The following is an 18,133-nucleotide window of genomic DNA, read 5'->3' as shown; positions in this document are numbered from 1 at the left end:
AAAAAAAAAGAGAAATCAATCAAATAGAAACAACTATACCCCAGAAATTCACATGCATATCGTAATATTCAGTTGTGGCTTTTTTCTTCAGTATCCAAGGAGAAATTAATCAACTAATTTTAATCGTAATTTACAAACATATTTCTCTGACCGTTCCGAATGATTTTTCAGGAATTTTTTTTCTCTGTTTTTCTTTCTATTTTCTTGGTTTTCGTTGAAAATTTTTCCCGTCCAAAGTAAAGCAAAACGTTTGTTCGAGTTCAAAAAAAAAAAAATAATAAAAGAAAGAATAGTTTATATATAAAATCGTTCCTGAAGTTTCATCCTGTCCTTCTTTATGTATCACCACTAACAATTACCACAAACACACACACACATATATATATAATTTATAATTGACGCCTTTGTTAAACACGCATTTAATTTTTTTTTTTTACTTATCGTATAACTTACGTACCTATTGTATTTTATTTATATAACTATGCATTGTCTTTACGAAACTAACCAAAATGCTCCACATGGCCAAGTTGACACTAACTTAACGTTTCTATATTTATATATACACGTATACAGGGTGTACTAAATAAAGTGTTATAAACTGTTCTCTCAGAATCTAACGAAGACATCAACTTCCATTTCTTTTTGTAAATTACATGGTTAAGAGGAGTTAATGTTTTAATATTAAATTACATTTTTTGGGAGTAATTTGGGGGGGGGGTGGTCCAACATGTTTGTAAATAGGAAGTAGTATTAATTTTTTGTTATTGTGATACCTCCCATTAAACTCAATAACATCTACTGGAACCTTTTGTTTTTTATTGTGCATAGTTACAAAGTTTATTTAGTGGTTTCATAAGTGCAAGGACATCATTTTGGCCATTTAATAAAATAAGTAGTATGCAATATATACCATTATGATAATTTCAATTTTTTTTCATTTCTTCAGAGTTTTAAATCAGAACAAATATTTCGGTATAACTCTGTAACTGTGTAAAATAATAAAAAATGGTTCAAGTAAATACTATTCAGTTTAATGAAATGTATTTACACAATAACAAAATGTCAATACTACTTTCCATTTGAAAAAATGTTGGGAACCCCCCAAAATTACCCCGAAAAAATTGAATACATAATAAAATATTAGCCCCCCTAACCGTTTAATATGCAAAAAAAAAAGGGAAGTAGATATCTCTATTAGATTTTGAGAAAACAGCTTGTAACACTTTATTTGGTACGCCCTGTATATAAATATTGTACACTATATTTTGATGTCTCGTCGAGGAATAATAAGAGAAATAATAATATAATAATAATAATAATAATATGTATGCATAAGGGTGACTTTAAGTTAAATGCCTGAAACACATATTTATACAACCATAACTTCCACAAAGAATATGTTCATTTCGCTTTTGTGTTATCGTCGGGATGATTAATAATAATAATCAGTCGGAGTTGCACTGATTCCCAGTAATAGCCGTGTTCAGTTTACGCATTTAATGTTAAGTCAAACGTATGTACAATATATATATATCACTTTATTATTTTAACTCTGCTATACATGGTGGCAGGTGCACACCCAAGCTATATATCTAAACAAAAAAAAATACGAGAATGTACTTAACTTTGTTACGATCACTATTCGAAATCTGCTTGTTTGTACTCATTCATGTCTTTCGATAATTACGTACTTACGTGTATAGTGCTCTAGAATTCCATCTATTCTCGTGGGTATCCTACATGCGGGGAGGATACATGATCTCATGAAACTTTAAATCGGAATAGCTTAACCCTCTAATCAAATCTCTGATCGACTTCATCGATTAACGATATATTATTCACAGAACAAAAAAAAAAAACAAAAAACTTTCTTTTCAATTCGATTCAATTTAACCAACAGGGTAAGGGACCCAATTACTGTGGGGCTACCAATCACTGTGCCTACATTAATTATACTTATTTTTAAAGCATAATAAATATTTAAAAAAGAGATGTATAACATATTAACTGATTTCAATGAAAGAAATTTAATATCTCTCTTCTTTGACATTCATTATGCTTTAAAAATAAGTACAATTACTGCACAGTAATTGGAACCCCCAGAGTAATTGTGTCCCTTAAACCGATTAACAACAAAATTCTTAATTAGAGGGTTAATGATCGACAAGGCCAACAGCAGTCGAGGCCCAAAAGTTTGAAGACACTCTGTGTCGATAAAACTAGGGTGCGAAGCAGTTGCTCAGTGTTCGTATTTGGTATTCGATTTGCACATCAGAACCGAGAAAAAAAGAACGATCATACCGATTAACTTTGTCGATATCACTAGATTAAAACAGAAAACAGAAAAAGAATAAATTTCAATGCATATTTCTAAGCTAAAGCATTGCTTCCCACTAACTAGGTTTCTCTCGACTATTGTACTATTCAGAGACTTGATATTAACATGAATCAGTCATAATTAAATCAACTAACAAACTGTTTTTTTTTCTTTTCTTTCTTTTTAACATTGGTTGCCCATGGCCTATAGGCTTGGAGTGCTAACAATGGAATCCACTCGCCCAGTGCTAACACCTGGACTCTGGAACAACATCCGCGTTCGATTGATTCACCAACAAGATGACCACCTTCGTCGTTCGCATCACCAGCCCTGTTCGTCAAGCTATTATATCCATCCTGTATCCTTTCCGTGCTTTTTCGAGAGTAAAAAAAAAACAAAAATTGTATAACTTCTCGAGCCTTCGACCGGCGTGTCCGGTGCGAGAACAATATCCGTGAACGGAAGAAAAAAAAAAAACAAAGCAAAAGCGTATGTCACAGCGTGTACTCGAGTGCAGAAAATATCTGAGAAAAAAAAACCGAATTTTTCAAATTGATAAACCACGGAATTTGTCAATTTGCACGAGCCTACAGTCTCTCACTCAAGAGAGAGAGAGAGATATGTAGCCTCGTGTTTAAAAAAGAGATTTATATTACGTTCAAGTTACTCTTCTCTAGTTTTACTGTGTGGTTCGTTTGAACGTGGAAAATCTTTCATAGTATTAGCAAGATTATCGACGTAATTTATTATTATTAGTTTCTTTTGCCCGCCCTCGTATCATCGTATCCGTGTAACGATCACTTTGCTGGTCCTGTAAGTACCAAGTTACTCAAGTTTTTACTTACGTCTAAAAAACAAAGCACAGTTTCTGATTTCTCGTGTAGAATCCTTTTGCATCCGAGGAATGATTCGAGCTCCAACGTTGGAGATTGTTAACTTATTTATTGTTCAGATACGAATCTTGTAGTGCCCTTCCTGTCTCTGTAAAGAGGAAGAGGAAGAGGACATCTCCTAAGGTGTGATATAATCAGAGAAAAACGCGTTATCGTGCAGGTATAATGATCATTTTACTGCGGATCTTTATGCCAAATAAGAAATGTTTGCAAGCCACAGGAGCCAAATGAAAATTTCTTTCTTCTTTTAATTCTCTTATTGAGCTGAAACTAATGCATTGATATCCATAAATCTTTTTAATTTGTCCGCTGCTTTAACTTGTATGTACCCATTTTTGTCATGAATGAGTGAAGTCCGCAGTGTAATGATCATTGTGAAATTAATATTCTGCTATCTTTTGCTATGCGTCCAATACTCATTTATAGATTGTGGATATGTTTGCATTGATGACGTAAAAATGGTAGAGCCAAAAGACAAACTTGTGAAGGCGATAGGATGCATTGGGAAACATTGTTACGTTTTGCAGAAAAATCCACAGTCTACTCGTTTACATACGAGGTGTGCCCAACGTTGACTTATTCAAAGCTATGTCAATCGCGTTATTATACTTGCCAGAACTCTGACGTCTGACAGAAAAGTATGATACGCGGTTCCTTTGGTGAGATTCACTTTTTGTTCGCTGGAACTTCTTTTCACTCCGGAGTATTTTATTCACCGATTTAGTATTAAAGTGTGCAAAAACCAAGTCATAGCGTTGTGCATTCTGCAATAGTATTTGAACGATTTTTTGATTAGTCAAAACGATTCGTCTGAATAATATTGAATATTATAGATGTTCAGGCAGTTTGGTAGTCGATTACGGGACAGGTACTTATTTTATTACAGGTGTAACTAAGGTGTGCAAAGCTAAAGATTTCATTTCAAAGAAGAGTGGAAAACTGTTGCTTTCGATTGAATTTGTTTCTTTTCTTTTTTTTTTCTGTTGTATCACACCTTCTGTACTCTAAGTGAGCAAGATTTTAAGATTATGCCAGGCGATAAGTTTAAATTTTATATATACGTATACAATAATGAGTTTTCTCACTGTGTCTGGACAGATTAATTCTTTTAGTACTTATAATATTGATAGAAAACATCAGAATGAAGAGGAAATAAGAGACGAGAAATTGCAAAATAGTATATATAATGTATTTTGTACAATTAAACGAGTAGCATGTTCATATGTAATAGGTGCAATATGAAATTTAAAATTTGTTTTCATTTTGATATTTTTTATGCGAAAGTGAAATTAATTGTTAAGTCTACACTACCATTTAAGACGGGAGAACGAATTAATCGAAAATGATATTTCTGTTTCGCAACAGTTTTATTGTTATATAAGAGATAACGCGATATTTACAGTTTTTATATCGGTGATTGAATATTAATCAATTATTTAAATATGAAATGAATATTGAAACTGTTAGGCGCAAAATTTAATCGTAAGTTATACGATTGGAGTGGATATCCAATCAAGTATATAGAATTTTAATGGGATTATTAGTAGTGAAATATTGCAATAATTTTATTAAGTTTACAACACACATATATATATATATATAAATATATATACACGAATCGACGCACATGCAATCAAATGAACGTTGAAAAAAAAAAAATCAAAAAACCATCGAATTATTAATTAAGTCTAATACATTTATTCTTTTCTTCTTCTTTTTTAAACATATTACATTGTTACATGACTAAAAGGAATCTCTAATCGCATAACGAGGGGACATTTATCGAATGTGTTCTACAATCTGAAAATCCTGTCATACAATATTATGGTGCAATCAACAACAAAAAAATTGAAATCATCCATTGACTATTTTTCGATCTTGTTAGTATAAACGAGTTCTCGCAAAAGTATATTTTTTTATAAGGCATATACATGTGTAGGGTACAAACGTTTATTAACGAACTGTTAACTGAGAAAATTCTATTGTTACGAGATGCAACAATTTCTCTAGCACAAATGTTTTATTTTTACGTCCCTTGTTGCAAAATCGAAAAACTATTTGTAATTACTTATTATATACTATATATATATCTATATATATAGAATAATCGTCTAGATATATAGAAAAATATATGCGAGATTGATTTATTTACAAATAATATAACAATTATATATATATATACAGATATATATACAAAGTTTGTTTTGTTTATTCACTGAATTCGCCATATGTACATGTAATAATACGGACAATTTTGTTATATATCAATTTGTGTATATTTAACAGATCTGTCTAATTGTGTCTCACCAGCGAGCACCCCTAATTTCTCTTTGTTATTTAAGGACAGGTAATTATTATTTTATGTACATAAATTGTATCTCATAATATAATTGTATTTAGAATGATCTGAAATCTACTTACGTTTGTAGCTTAAAGGTAGCGTTAGGCATATTTTAATACCATATGTTAAGTTCAAATATATATATATTGTATAAGAGAAATACAAATATTTATAACGTATGTAGAGGCGGGGAAGTCAGAAATCAAGATTGATTTTGTTATACGTTTAGTGCAATAACGATATATGCAATCTTCTTTCTCATATATTATACATAGAACAAGCTACTTACGAAAGCGCCACGGACTCCCGTGCGGCTTTCTTAATTATCGTAATGTTGATGAAATGTATGAAATTCGTTGCAACCGACGGACGAATCTTGTTCAGTTTGACATAAATTTTTCACGTTAAAAAATTCGATTCTTAAATACGCGTATAATACGGAGGTGAACAGAGAATAATCGACTGTTTAAAACAAAACTTTTTCTTTCTATTATACTATACATATCCACAAGACTGTCTCCAATAACAACATAATAACGCAAAGTTGCAATTAACAAACAGAACCTCCGGTGAATCATACCGCAGTGAAATTTAATAACAGAATGCCAGCGTCTCATCGGAAGGTGTTAGGAAATCACTATGCTTCCAACCGCAGGAACGTAGTGCAACATTTATTAACTATATTACAGATATAGATGTATATTTTCGAATAATAACTTACCGTGTGTACTGTGTCTCGTAAAGTATACTAATTTCTTTATGATTTCAATATACCAAATATTTTTAACGTGTACCTTGAAGTCTGCAAAATTGGTCTTCCGGTCTCCGGCTTCCCCTAAACGCTAACAAATTCTAGCATGAACGCAGCTGTCATGCATAAGGTGATGAATACTCTTCACATTTTTTTGTACTGTACACAGTTTTAAATACATACTTATAATATATACATATATACATATGCGTATGTATATACGTAATATATATATATATATATATATGTAATAAAATATATACTTAAGTCGATATCAAACCAACCCGGGGACACGCTGTTCTTCGATCACTATGCGAAGGCGTCTTCGTTGCAGGCAGTTACCTCACAGACACTGTACGCCCGACCTTTGACATCGACTTCGAATCAAACTTAACAACAAAAAGCAATTAAGTAACGCCCAATATCTCAACAACTGATATCAGGAATTCCTGTGAAAATGTGAAACAACTGTCGGAGATATCACAGATTCGACAAAAAAAGGGACTACGCGTACTTCTCATTTTTAACGCTATTATCTTTAATTAATTAGAATATACGTATGTGTTAAGTGATTAACGTCCGTCTATATTTGCATTAATTAAATGTCGTATAAATATGAGATACAGCAGCAAGCAGTACACCTTAAATATAAAACGAATGCATGTAATATAAAACATGAGCAACATCCTCGTCAAAGATCAGAATATGTTTTGCCAAGTATATTAAACGTTTTGTAAACCAGGAAAATGGCGCTCGAATAAATGCCCCAGGATTCGCGTCCGCTTATGCGTGGGCGGAAGAAAATTTTTCTTATACTATATTCCCCAATCTGAAAACATTTGAATTTAGTAACCGAGAGTGGACAGTGATTGCAATCGAGTTTCACTGTAACGGAAATCGATGCAACGCAAAGTAATTGATAAGGGCTCGAATTTATCGTACGAGAAAATATATAAAACGATAACAAAACAAGATTCCGTCTAACCCTTCTACCTTTATTAGCTTACACATCACAGATAATACAAAAATATTTGATACATTTTCCATCTATCTAATTACACGTAACGAAAGTTTCTTTTGTACTGAAAAAGTGTAATCTGCTTCGAGAAGGTGAAGAATGCAATCTGATAATGTTAGATGTATGTCAATTTCAAAGTGTTATATCACAAATCTCTTTTTAAAAAATGTTCTCTCCGTATTGTATACATATATGTATGTATATACGCGCCGGTGATTATGAAAGTGGCGTGAGTTAGAATTACAAAGAAAAATTGTATATTGTATATTAAATATTATCATGGTAAAATATTTTTTTTTCAGACCCAGAAGTCTAAACATCTCGAAAAAATAAAACACAACTCACTTTACTCTCGTAATCACCGGCACATATATATAATATATGTATATGTATATATTATATTACAAGAACGACAACCTAAATCGGGTACTAACAACCTATGATTCCGTGGGGATATAATGGTAACAACTATCGTACTTAAAACGTAACGACTTTGATTTAAATAATTATCTTCTAGATTTCAAGTCGACAGCTCGACCGATAAATTATACATTGGTTCTATAGCCCGGAGAAGATTAGAAACAGCAATTCACATTTTACACGTGTCCTTTTTTTCGGAAAAACAAAATCAACTGAATTTCCGTTCGTTTCGAAATAAAATGTCACTCGTATCATTCTGCGTGCATTGCTACCCTGCATTGATAAAATTCGATGAAAATTAACGTAACGTGTCCTCTCATCGGAAAAATAAAATCAACTGAATTTCCGTTCGTTCGAAATAAAAAGTAACTCCATCATTTTGCATGTATTGGCGTGTCCTACATTGATACAATTCGATACAAAGGAATTTTTGTTATCTGCGATTTACAGAGATTTTTTTCTGGGTTTGTTTTCTTTTTTTTTTTTTTGTTTGTTTTGTATTTTAAACGATCGTTCGGAAATTATTCTTTCTAGAGTTTCGATTTGCGCAATTTAAAAGTCGCTCCTAAACAAAGATGGTCGCTGCCGACCGCGAAATTAGGTATCGTAGGCAACAGATTGCATTCCTCCACTGTGGGCAACCGGTATTTCTCTAACGGCTCTACTAGATTACTATAGAAAATGTAGTCGACCGTGATCCACGATCCTTGGTTGGTCGTGGCTTCTCGTTTCCCTTGATGATTTCGGTGTTTATATACACTGGAGAAATGAAACGGATGCGTCAGTGTACCGGAAGAGAACTTTGCCTGGCAGCCACGCACAACTTCGATGACTTGGTGGTCCAACGTGTCAGCGTTCACCTCGCTGCCCGCGTCAGTACTGTTATCCTTTAAATGGTCTTGTGAATTCAGCTGCTCGCTGTTCTCTAGCTACAAACAAATTAAATCAACCAACAATTAGTGCACGAGATAACCACGAACAAATATAGTATACTGCAAATTTTATGCATTTATCATAAAAATAAATCAATGAAATGGAAGACGAGGAAGAAGTTTCATTATTTTCGACTTATTGAAAATATTTCAAGACATAAGCACATTTAGCTGCTGTCCCCAGCTATCGAGTTAGTTAATTTTTATTTTGCATAAAAATCTGCGTTCACTAGTGAGCCTACCATAATTGTAGCAGAGCCTTCTCCGCGCAGCCGTTTCTTTAATACATTAAAATGCTGACAATTGTCCGTGATGAACAATCGGGGCGGTATCAAGGAGTTCGACAAAGACCGGAAATCGGTGTGCTCTAGGTTCTTCCCTTTTCCTTGGTACTGGAACATTCCCTCCGTGAGAAACTCGTAGACTCCAGAGTGTGGTGTTAAATTAAAGTCTCCGGCCAGTATGGTAGGTAAATATTTGGCACCTGTCCTATGGACCAATTACAGCGAATGGTTAAACAATGGCGCTGCATACGGTGAGTTTGACATCAATGGAACATCGATAGAATAAAACTATAAACGGATAAAATAAATAATATTGTACAGGGCAAATCGCCTAAACTGTACCACCTGAATGTACTCATCACTTGTTGCATTAAAAAATGTTTCGAACCAAAGTTACTGGATTAACCGATACATACAATATACTAATTAGTTAGAGTAGATAAAGAGTACTGAATGCTGAGTGAAAAAGATTGCATACGGTACAAGATGTGCATACACTTAAATTTGTATTGAAGTTTAACAGTATAAAATTCTGTTCCGATTCAGTTTTGATCAGAGAACTGCATAAACGAATATGTGCGAGCTAGAACTTTACTTTTCGAGAAATTAAGAGGTTCCCACTCACGGTGTGTTCTCCAGGAAAGCTACCCTCTCGATCTCTGCCAGGAGAAGTTGCGTTTGTCCCAATCGCACGTCGTTTCGCTTGGGATTGTAAAGTAAATGAGTGGTGGCGATCACAAATTGTGTCTCGGGACTGTCCTTAACCGCTAACTTAGCAATGATCCCAACATTGTCTCTACTCAAAAGCTCTATACCTGACTGGTACAGCTCAACTTTCGCGTAATCCAGAAGAACAAATTGATCGGCACGGTACAGAAACAGTAGACCGTCTCTCTTCTCGTTTGTTCTCTTCTTGTAAATGTAATTATACCCCAATTCTGCGAACGGAACGAGAAACTCTTCCAAGTGATCCTCTTGCATCTCTTGGAGACATATCACCTGAAACAGACATTTTGTTAAACACTGTCACAACGATTCTACCCAACACTATTTCTAACAAAAGTGCCAAAGAAAGAAACCTTTCAAAATTTTAATACTAGGTTTACGCAGCATCAAAGCTAGCTATTTTACATTATGATAAAATAACTATTATAAACCTATAATAAAAATAACAAGAATGTATCTAACCAAATTTTTGTACCCAAAGAAGCTATTACGATCTGATTAGCATACGATACAAATTCTTCGACAAAAAACCTACACTATACGATATACAAAATATACAAAGGTCTGCGCAGTCTACCAATCGATGTGCATATAGGGCAATTTACGGAGAGACTAACATTAGCCTGGGCTCCCAGAATCTCTTGCAAGAGAAGCTGCCTCCTAATCTTCCAAGACAGCGCCCGTTTGTCGTGGGTCTTGTACAAAAATGGATAAGTCTCCAGCAGACATTGTGCCAAAATGTTGAACGATAGTAGTCTCAGAATGAAATACTCCTCGGAGCTAGATACCAGCTTCTCTGTGAAAAGGCGAACACCAAAGAAAAATCAGAGTCGTGATTATCCGTTTTAGCTTTCTCCAAGGCTGGCCAAAATATTGGGACCACTCGCGATTTACGTCATTCTTCGTGTTTTCCAATCGAGAAAGGTCTGAATGATATTTAACTAGCATTCAACTAGATCACTTTCCTATTTTAATGTTTTATATTCCACTTGTTTTTCCAATTCAGATCCGCAGTCTACTTTTGACAAAAAATGGCTAGATCAAGCTCTTATATAGCTCTTGTATCTTTTAATTCATGTAGACAATTTTGATTTCGAATAAAACTCTATTTAATCATTGGACTGCGGATTTTATGCATTTATGACAAAGACGAGTTGGTGCAATTTAAGATGGTTAAGATATTAAAAGAATTTGAGTGTACATTATTTTCAACTTACTGAGATTATTAACACTAGAACCACCTAAACGTGACTTACACTTATTCCTTTATAATAACAACAAGATTGAATTTGTTCCAAAGAAGAGATATCAGCCATTTTGACTGGTTCGGTAGCTCTGGTGTTAAAGAGAAAGAGTAGCTTCTACGTGACTACTGTTTCTTACAATCGACTTGGAAAACTTTTATTTTGCATATAGATCCGCAGTCTATAATAACTGTGTACGTGTGAAATAATTTACACAGTTAATAGGTGCGCAAAATTAGCTATTAAATACCCTCCAAGCGCAAAGATCTTACTACAGAAACACGAGAGACGTTGAAAATTCTGGTCCCAATATTTTCGCCAGGGCCTGTGGAACAGAAAGAAAATCGTTTACGAGCTTTTCTGAAAATGGTGCACGAGCTTTTCTGAAAATGGTGCACGAGCTTTTCTGAAAATGGTGCACGAGCTTTTCTGAAAATGGTGCACGAGCTTTTCTGAAAATGGTGCACGAGCTTTTCTGAAAATCGTGTACTGTCTTTTCTGAACATAGTGTACGAGCTTTTCTGAACATACTGTACCAGCTTTTCCGAACACAGTGTGCGAGCTTTTCTGAACATACTGTCCGAGCTTTTCTGAACATAGTGTGTGAGCTTTTCTGAACATAGTGTACGAGTTTTTCTGAAAATCTTGTGCGGTCTTTTCTAAACATAGTGTGCGAGCTTTTCTGAACATAGTGTACGAGTTTTTCTGAAAGTCTTGTGCGGTCTTTTCTGAACATAGTGTAGGAACTTTTCTGAAAATCGTGTGCTGTCTTTTCTGAACATAGTATACGAGCTTTTCTGAGAGTCTTGTGCGAACTTTTCTGAACATAGTGTGCGAGCTTTTCTGAGCATACTGTACGAGCTTTTCTAAACATAGTGTACGAGCTTTTCTGAACATACTGTACGAACTTTTCTGAACATAGTGTACGAGCCTTTCTGAAAATCTTGTGCTGTCTTTTCTGAACTTAGTGTACGAGATTCTCTGAACATAGTGTACGAGTTTTTCTGAACATAGTATATGAGCTTTTCTGAACATGGTAGGCGAGCTTTTCTGAACTTTTTGTGCGATCTTTTCTGAAAACCTTGTACGAGCTTTTCTGAAAATCTTGTGGGAGCTTTTCTGGAAATCGTGTAGGCGGCATACCTTTCTTGAATCTGGTCCACTGTCTCATAGCTTTGTACCTTTGCCGGTCCCGGAGATACTTATCTTTCAAGGACATTTTGGCGTCGATGCACTGTTGCTCGTCGTCGTCCTCGTCGGAACGTTCGAAATTGTTCAACGGCGGTTCGCAGCTGGTGTTCGAGTTGTAGTAGGTCTCGAAAAACGATTCCATCGTTGTCTGATGATAGAACGGCTGGTGGACGACGGTTCCCATGAAATCGCAATGGCCGGTCTTCGTTGCAGCGACTCGGGGCGTCCGTAAGATGCTCTTCTTCGATGAATCTCGCGGGAGCACTTTGCTGTTCGCTACTCCGGGCGCGCAAGCGGTTGCACACGGGACGATGTCATAGCAAAGAGTCTGCAAAAGCACAATTGGACCAACGATCAGCAAACCAAATCCTTCGCGAGAAACTCCTCGAGTCCCGAGAGCCCAACGACCAAATCGTACCTCTCGATGGAACGCGCTAGCTCTGTTTGTCGTGTACGGATTATCGAACGTATTAATGTGGCAATTATAATATATGCTTCGCGATGGTGATTTAAGCAGTCTTATGTAACAATGTCCGCATGTCGTGCAGCAATATTACCCGATAAGATGGTTTTACAATAGCGCTTCCTTACTACCGCAAAGTTCACAGAGATATCCCTCGCGATGGTCCAACGATTTCTCGATCTTTTCGGGGACTTTGGCTAGATCCGCGTCCTCTTTTGCTCGGTGATTCCATCACCGCTTTGTAGCTTTCTCGATCGCGAACTTTTTTCCGGAACGCTTTCGACTAGCCACGCAGTATTGTTCTCTACTCGATGTCGACAACAACTGTTTCGTAACGAATATTCGATGATGTGAACCGTTTTTACGGATACAGGAAAATCTGCTCGTTTTCAGACAAACGGCCTTTCAGAATTGCTGAACGATTTTTCGAAAAAACGAGATAGTTTGCTCTTTGTTCTCGCGTACGATCAACGCGTGGCGAACGTTGTTGACAAACAATTCTCGGTAACGTGGAAATGATAACGAACGCTGTAGGAATGTAATCGATCTGTTTATTGTTAATCGTACACCGCTCGAGTTGCATTCGTTCCACGCCGTGCCTTCGTGCACTCGCGGTTCATAAAAATCTGGAGGAATTTATATTGCTACCGATACGAACGATAATATTTATTTAATATCCACCGGCGTTTCTTTGTCTGCTAAAAATTTCTAATATGAACGGTTTCGAATTTTTCTCTCTGCCATTGTTGGAATTGCAAAGATGCATTGCTCCCATAAATTCCCTTCCTAGACTGCGGATGGATCTTCACGCAAACTAAAAATTTTCTTCAATCGTTGCAACAAACAGGAGCCGGATAAAAGTGACTATTTTGCATTACTTTATAAAAATAGCAAGAATGTGCTGCCCAAATTTTTAGCCATTTTTTAAAATAACATATACCCAAAGAAATAAATTTGTTGAATAATTCCTCATGGATTTTAATAATTGTAAATTAAAAATATTCCCGCTAACCTAGTGTTAATAATATCAGTGAGATGAAAATAATTTTTTAGCATCAAATCCGCATCAAATCCGCAGTCTACTGATCACTATAACTGCGGATGTTCATGCAATTTTTACAGACAAACTTTGGGAAAGTGGAATGAAATAAGATTTTTAATGGGAACAGCATTTGTAGATCCCAAGCAAATAAAAATCATACTAAATTCTATCAAATTTTGTGTTTCAGAATTTTTTTAAAATTTCCATGAGCCATAAATGCACAAAAATCCGCAGTCTACTAATCACTAGTAATGCTTGGTAGGTTTGGCCCAGGGTAGGCTTGAACCCTTGGTCTGCTTATCAAAAATCATCCCAGGCTCAACGCTTTCCGTCGCGATGCATAAACTTCGACGCGCCAATCGGTTCTCACGTCAACATTCCACGCCATTTTGTGCCGGGTGTCGCGCGATCAGGTGATTCGTAATTTGAATAGGACACTCCGTTCGTCGAAGTCGTAATCTTTAATCGGTCGGTGTTAATGGGCGGTCGCCGGTAACAAGAAGAGTTAAGGAACACGAAGATTTGTCACGTCGAGACGTGACCCGATAGATAACGGGGAGTCATCCTTGGTGAGTAAACGGTTCAGAACCGGGTTACGCAGTTATCTTGGAATGCGCGGGTACGAGGACAAACCAGAACCGCTATTAGGAATCGGTAAGGGACCCAATTACTGTGGGGGTACCAAATGATCTGCCTATATTAATTATACTTACTTTTAAAGCAGAATAAATATTAAAATATTAAATTTTTTCATTAAAATCAGTTAATATGTGGACCATTTATTTTGAAAGTAGTGCAAGTGCATTATTTGTTGATAAAAAAAATACGAACATACAAATTATGTGATATCTCATTTTTTTTAATTGTCGGTCCATGTTATAGATCTCCTTTTTAATATTCATTATGCTTCAAAAATAAATATAATTAATGTAGGCACAGTAATTGGTACCCCCTCAGTAATTGAGTCGTTTACCCTACGCTGGCCAAATTCGGAAAATCTTGAGAGAAAAGTCCGGCCATAATTTTCTGAACAATACCTGCGGAAAAGGTGAGTAATTATTAAAGGTGAACAATTAAAACATCGTAATTAAGTTGCGTTCGATTTATCCGATCCTAATCCGTCGATTTCTTTTAGGTACATTCTGTTGCGAATTCAAGATAGAATTTGGCGAAGATTTCATGGGCGATACACTTCTGGCAAAAGATAGGTTAAAATATCATAGTTTATTACACTTATCCGATTCTAATTTATCAAATTTTTTAGGTACATTTTGCAAAAATCAAGGGAAAAGAGATTCCTTGGAAACATCCGAGTGTCGAAAAGCTGAGGACGGATATTTTGCAAGAATGGAGCCGAACGAAACTGTAAACAATTACCTTTGTGGGTTTCAGCTGGAAAATTTCTTCCGATCGATTCCCTATGGTACATTGTTTATTGTTCCTCGAAAAAGTGGAACAAACGGTTTTAGAGAGTAGAATCGAAACGATGTTTTTGAATGAATAAAACGCGCGAAATTCAAATTAGATCGGACGACGAGCACGGTGAGCCATGTCTGACCATCGCTGGCCGTTTCTACTTGAAATCAATATGTATCTACTGTGCTGCACGGATTATCTACTGTTAAATAATCTCACTGCCCCGTAACGAGTAGAACGATTAGTAAAAACCAGCTAACGACATCGCACGACTGTCAATATGTATGCAAGTATAAATTACCGTCACCTAATTCACAGAAATTAAAAACAAATAAAAACTTCATTGCCTTGCCAACAATTGCTTGCAAGAGCATATCTCAAACGTAGGATAATCAGTAAAGATTACTTGATGACGCTACGCTTACTTTTTTTAACTTTATCCTGAAGTAAAAACAATTAGACTGCAGGCACGTTTATGCGAGTACAAGCAGCTGACGTCTAATCAGCAGTAATTAAAATCGAATGAACATTCCATTGCCCTATTAAAGGATTTGTTAGAAGGGTTTTAGATAATCTGATAATAAATGCACAAGATTCGCAATCTAATCGTCGACGAAAATTCTGTAAAAGTTATAATAATAATTATTTTAATTATTTAAATTATATCGAAGCGTGTACACGCAAAGGGGACTTTCTAATGAGATTTTCGAAAATATTGAGCCACGTACCAAAATGATTTTTTATTTTCGGACTGGTATATATCTTATCCGAATGTGCCGCTCGACCTACCGCACCCGTAATGAAAGTAAGGAAGATATTCTTCGACTAATATCAATTTAACGTTGATTTGCACAAATGTATGAACAGTAGAAACAACAATAAATCGTGATCGGATGCGCTGCTTTACCATACATCCTTCTGCAGCTCGCCGCCGATAAGATAACAGACATCATCAGGTATAAATCAAGATTTTATCAATGTTTATACGGTTTTTAAAGTCGAGGCATATCTAACACTTCACGACACGTCGATTCGAAACCTGGATAAAATGGCAATTTTTTCACTGATATTAAAATAATTGATATTAAATTAATTCCCATTTTATCCACATTCAAATGAGACACAAGGACAGAAATGAATTAATTACTTGGTCGCTACTTGTTTCAAGATAGCCAATGAAAAATCAATTTTTATGAATATCCAGTCTATTAACGTGTTTGTGTAAAAGTTACAAGGACAATGATGTTTTTATAGTAGCAAATCAACCAATAAATCGTTAGACTTTGTTTTTCTTATTAATCCGTAACATTTTTTATGCGGAGAAACAGCTAATTAAACGAGTAACAACATTTCCTTTGAAAAACAAACCGCGGAACGATATTTCTCGACATTCTAGTTGTCTAAGTGTTTACTTCGATGCTATCGGTGATCATAACCTCTGTTAGAACATATATTTCTTGTACATACGTAGAATGTTTTCTAACCTGTGATTGTTATTATTAAAATGATCGACGTAAAGAAATAATAAAGGACTGCGCATTCGATTATATAATATCGAGCATTAAAGTATTTTAAAGTGCTTTTCAAACATGATTTTCTGTAGAAATAATTTTAACCTAAATTCAGGAAAAGTATGAAAGTTCTAGTTAGCAAAACATACCTTTAATTTATACAATTTTCCATATAATGTAAAGACAGTCACGTACGCGTCTAACGATTTTAACTTTGGATTTATCAGTTCGATTCCGTGTTAAAAAATAAAATGGAAATTTCATAGCATTACATTTTTATAATTTCATTATAATATTTTATACTTGCATCAACTCCTCGTATACTATCTATCTTTTGTTTAACTATATGTAACTAGGATAATGTTACGTTAATTCAGAATTTTACAATCCGATTAATTCTATTGTTACTCGTCATTTTATTTACATAGACGCATCATTAGTCATTGTGTGATTCCCCACGATTTAAACATAAAGAAATCTAAGTTTGTAGGCTTCTGATAAGAAAAACAGCTAAACTCGTCGAAATATTATATACACACAGATAAAAGAACAAAATCATAAATATATATGTACACATATATATTGTAAACCTGAAATTTACAATGATCCGCTTTGCAATTGCAAGTACTCGCGACGTACTAATTAAAATTCGGAACATAGAACGCAGAGGATTTAAATAGTCCACGTTCGTTGCGTATAAATGATCGAGAATTTTTTAAAAACAAATTGGAGAATTATTTTGTCGATGTCGTTGCGCAATGTAGAATCACACATGATAAATAACAACATAAATAAGAAAGGAAATAATTAAGGATTACCTTAGCTTCACGACTGCAGGTTTTAAAAGAGATGTCAAGACTCGTGGTGTGAATTTTCCGTAACAACCTGCTTGCTGTATTCATTTATTTACAAAGCAGTAGAGATATTAATACATGACTGTACGCAGGTGCATAGGTTAGGTTATGTCACCCGTTGTCAGTAAAGGTAGGAACATCCCTGTGGCCAAACACAGAGATAACGTCGTCACTACGCACAATAGACGGTTCCTACAATGATCTAACAAATTCTACAGTCATACGGGTCGGCCTCGACGTTTATGTTTTCATAGTTACCTTCGAAACAAACGAATGTCATGGCAGACAACGTTCCCCGCGTATTTAATAAAAAAAAAATATATATATACATACATATACACATATACATACACGTTATCAGCGACGAACCAATCTACCAGAAATACCCGATGATTATTCGTTCAATATCTGCGAATTATATTTTTCGCAGACGGAATAAATAAATATTTATAATTCTTTGTAGAGGAAATTTTTCAAAAATGTATTCGGGAATGATAATGATCGACATAATTCTTAAATATACTGTAATTTATTAGCAACCAAGCTGTTTATTGATAAAGACAGGCTTATACTTAAAAACCGGACACTATTTTATATTATAATATTTCTTTCTTTTGCTAGAATTATTAGTATTATTACTACTAAAAAAAAAAAACAAAAACAAAAAAAACAAAGATGTAAAATATATATTACACATATGTTTGACGAATAAACGATGCAGTTCATATAG

The 18,133-nt window shown here is 34.9% G+C and overlaps 2 protein-coding genes and 1 long non-coding RNA gene across 16 annotated transcripts in view; 2 read left to right on the top strand and 1 right to left on the bottom strand.

Annotated features, from left to right (window-relative positions):
• The window catches only part of How (protein held out wings), a 50,085-nt gene extending 46,909 nt beyond the window's left edge, over positions 1-3,176 (top strand). For all 13 annotated transcript variants that reach the window (XM_076798825.1, XM_076798823.1, XM_076798822.1 and 10 more), the window contains one exon: positions 2,528-3,176. The gene's annotated coding sequence lies outside the window, so the exon portion shown is untranslated. The remainder of the gene's footprint in view (positions 1-2,527) is intronic.
• A 4,100-nt stretch (positions 3,177-7,276) lies between these two features.
• Angel (protein angel) lies at positions 7,277-17,655 on the bottom strand. 2 transcript variants are annotated; one of them, XM_076798817.1, is made up of 6 exons: positions 17,368-17,655; positions 12,070-12,445; positions 10,300-10,478; positions 9,582-9,955; positions 8,915-9,161; positions 7,277-8,669 (listed from the first exon to the last, which is right to left on the bottom strand). In XM_076798817.1, exons 1-6 carry the CDS (start codon positions 17,449-17,451, stop codon positions 8,271-8,273), a joined length of 1,659 nt encoding a protein of 552 aa, XP_076654932.1. In that variant the 5' UTR covers positions 17,452-17,655; the 3' UTR covers positions 7,277-8,270. The 2 variants fall into 2 exon arrangements, with proteins under 2 accessions (XP_076654932.1, XP_076654933.1); XM_076798818.1 differs by lacking the exon at positions 17,368-17,655 and adding an exon at positions 12,536-12,723.
• LOC143360198 (uncharacterized) lies at positions 13,697-15,396 on the top strand. Its single transcript, XR_013083229.1, has 2 exons — positions 13,697-14,191; positions 14,758-15,396. It is a non-coding gene; the product is annotated as an uncharacterized LOC143360198 (long non-coding RNA).
• Positions 17,656-18,133: the final 478 nt, after the last annotated feature.

The sequence above is a fragment of the Halictus rubicundus genome, chromosome 13, assembly GCF_050948215.1.
Source record: "Halictus rubicundus isolate RS-2024b chromosome 13, iyHalRubi1_principal, whole genome shotgun sequence".
NCBI classification, from domain to species: domain Eukaryota; kingdom Metazoa; phylum Arthropoda; class Insecta; order Hymenoptera; family Halictidae; genus Halictus; species Halictus rubicundus.
Note: the sequence above shows the minus strand (reverse complement) of the source record. Positions and strands in the feature narration are given on the sequence as shown.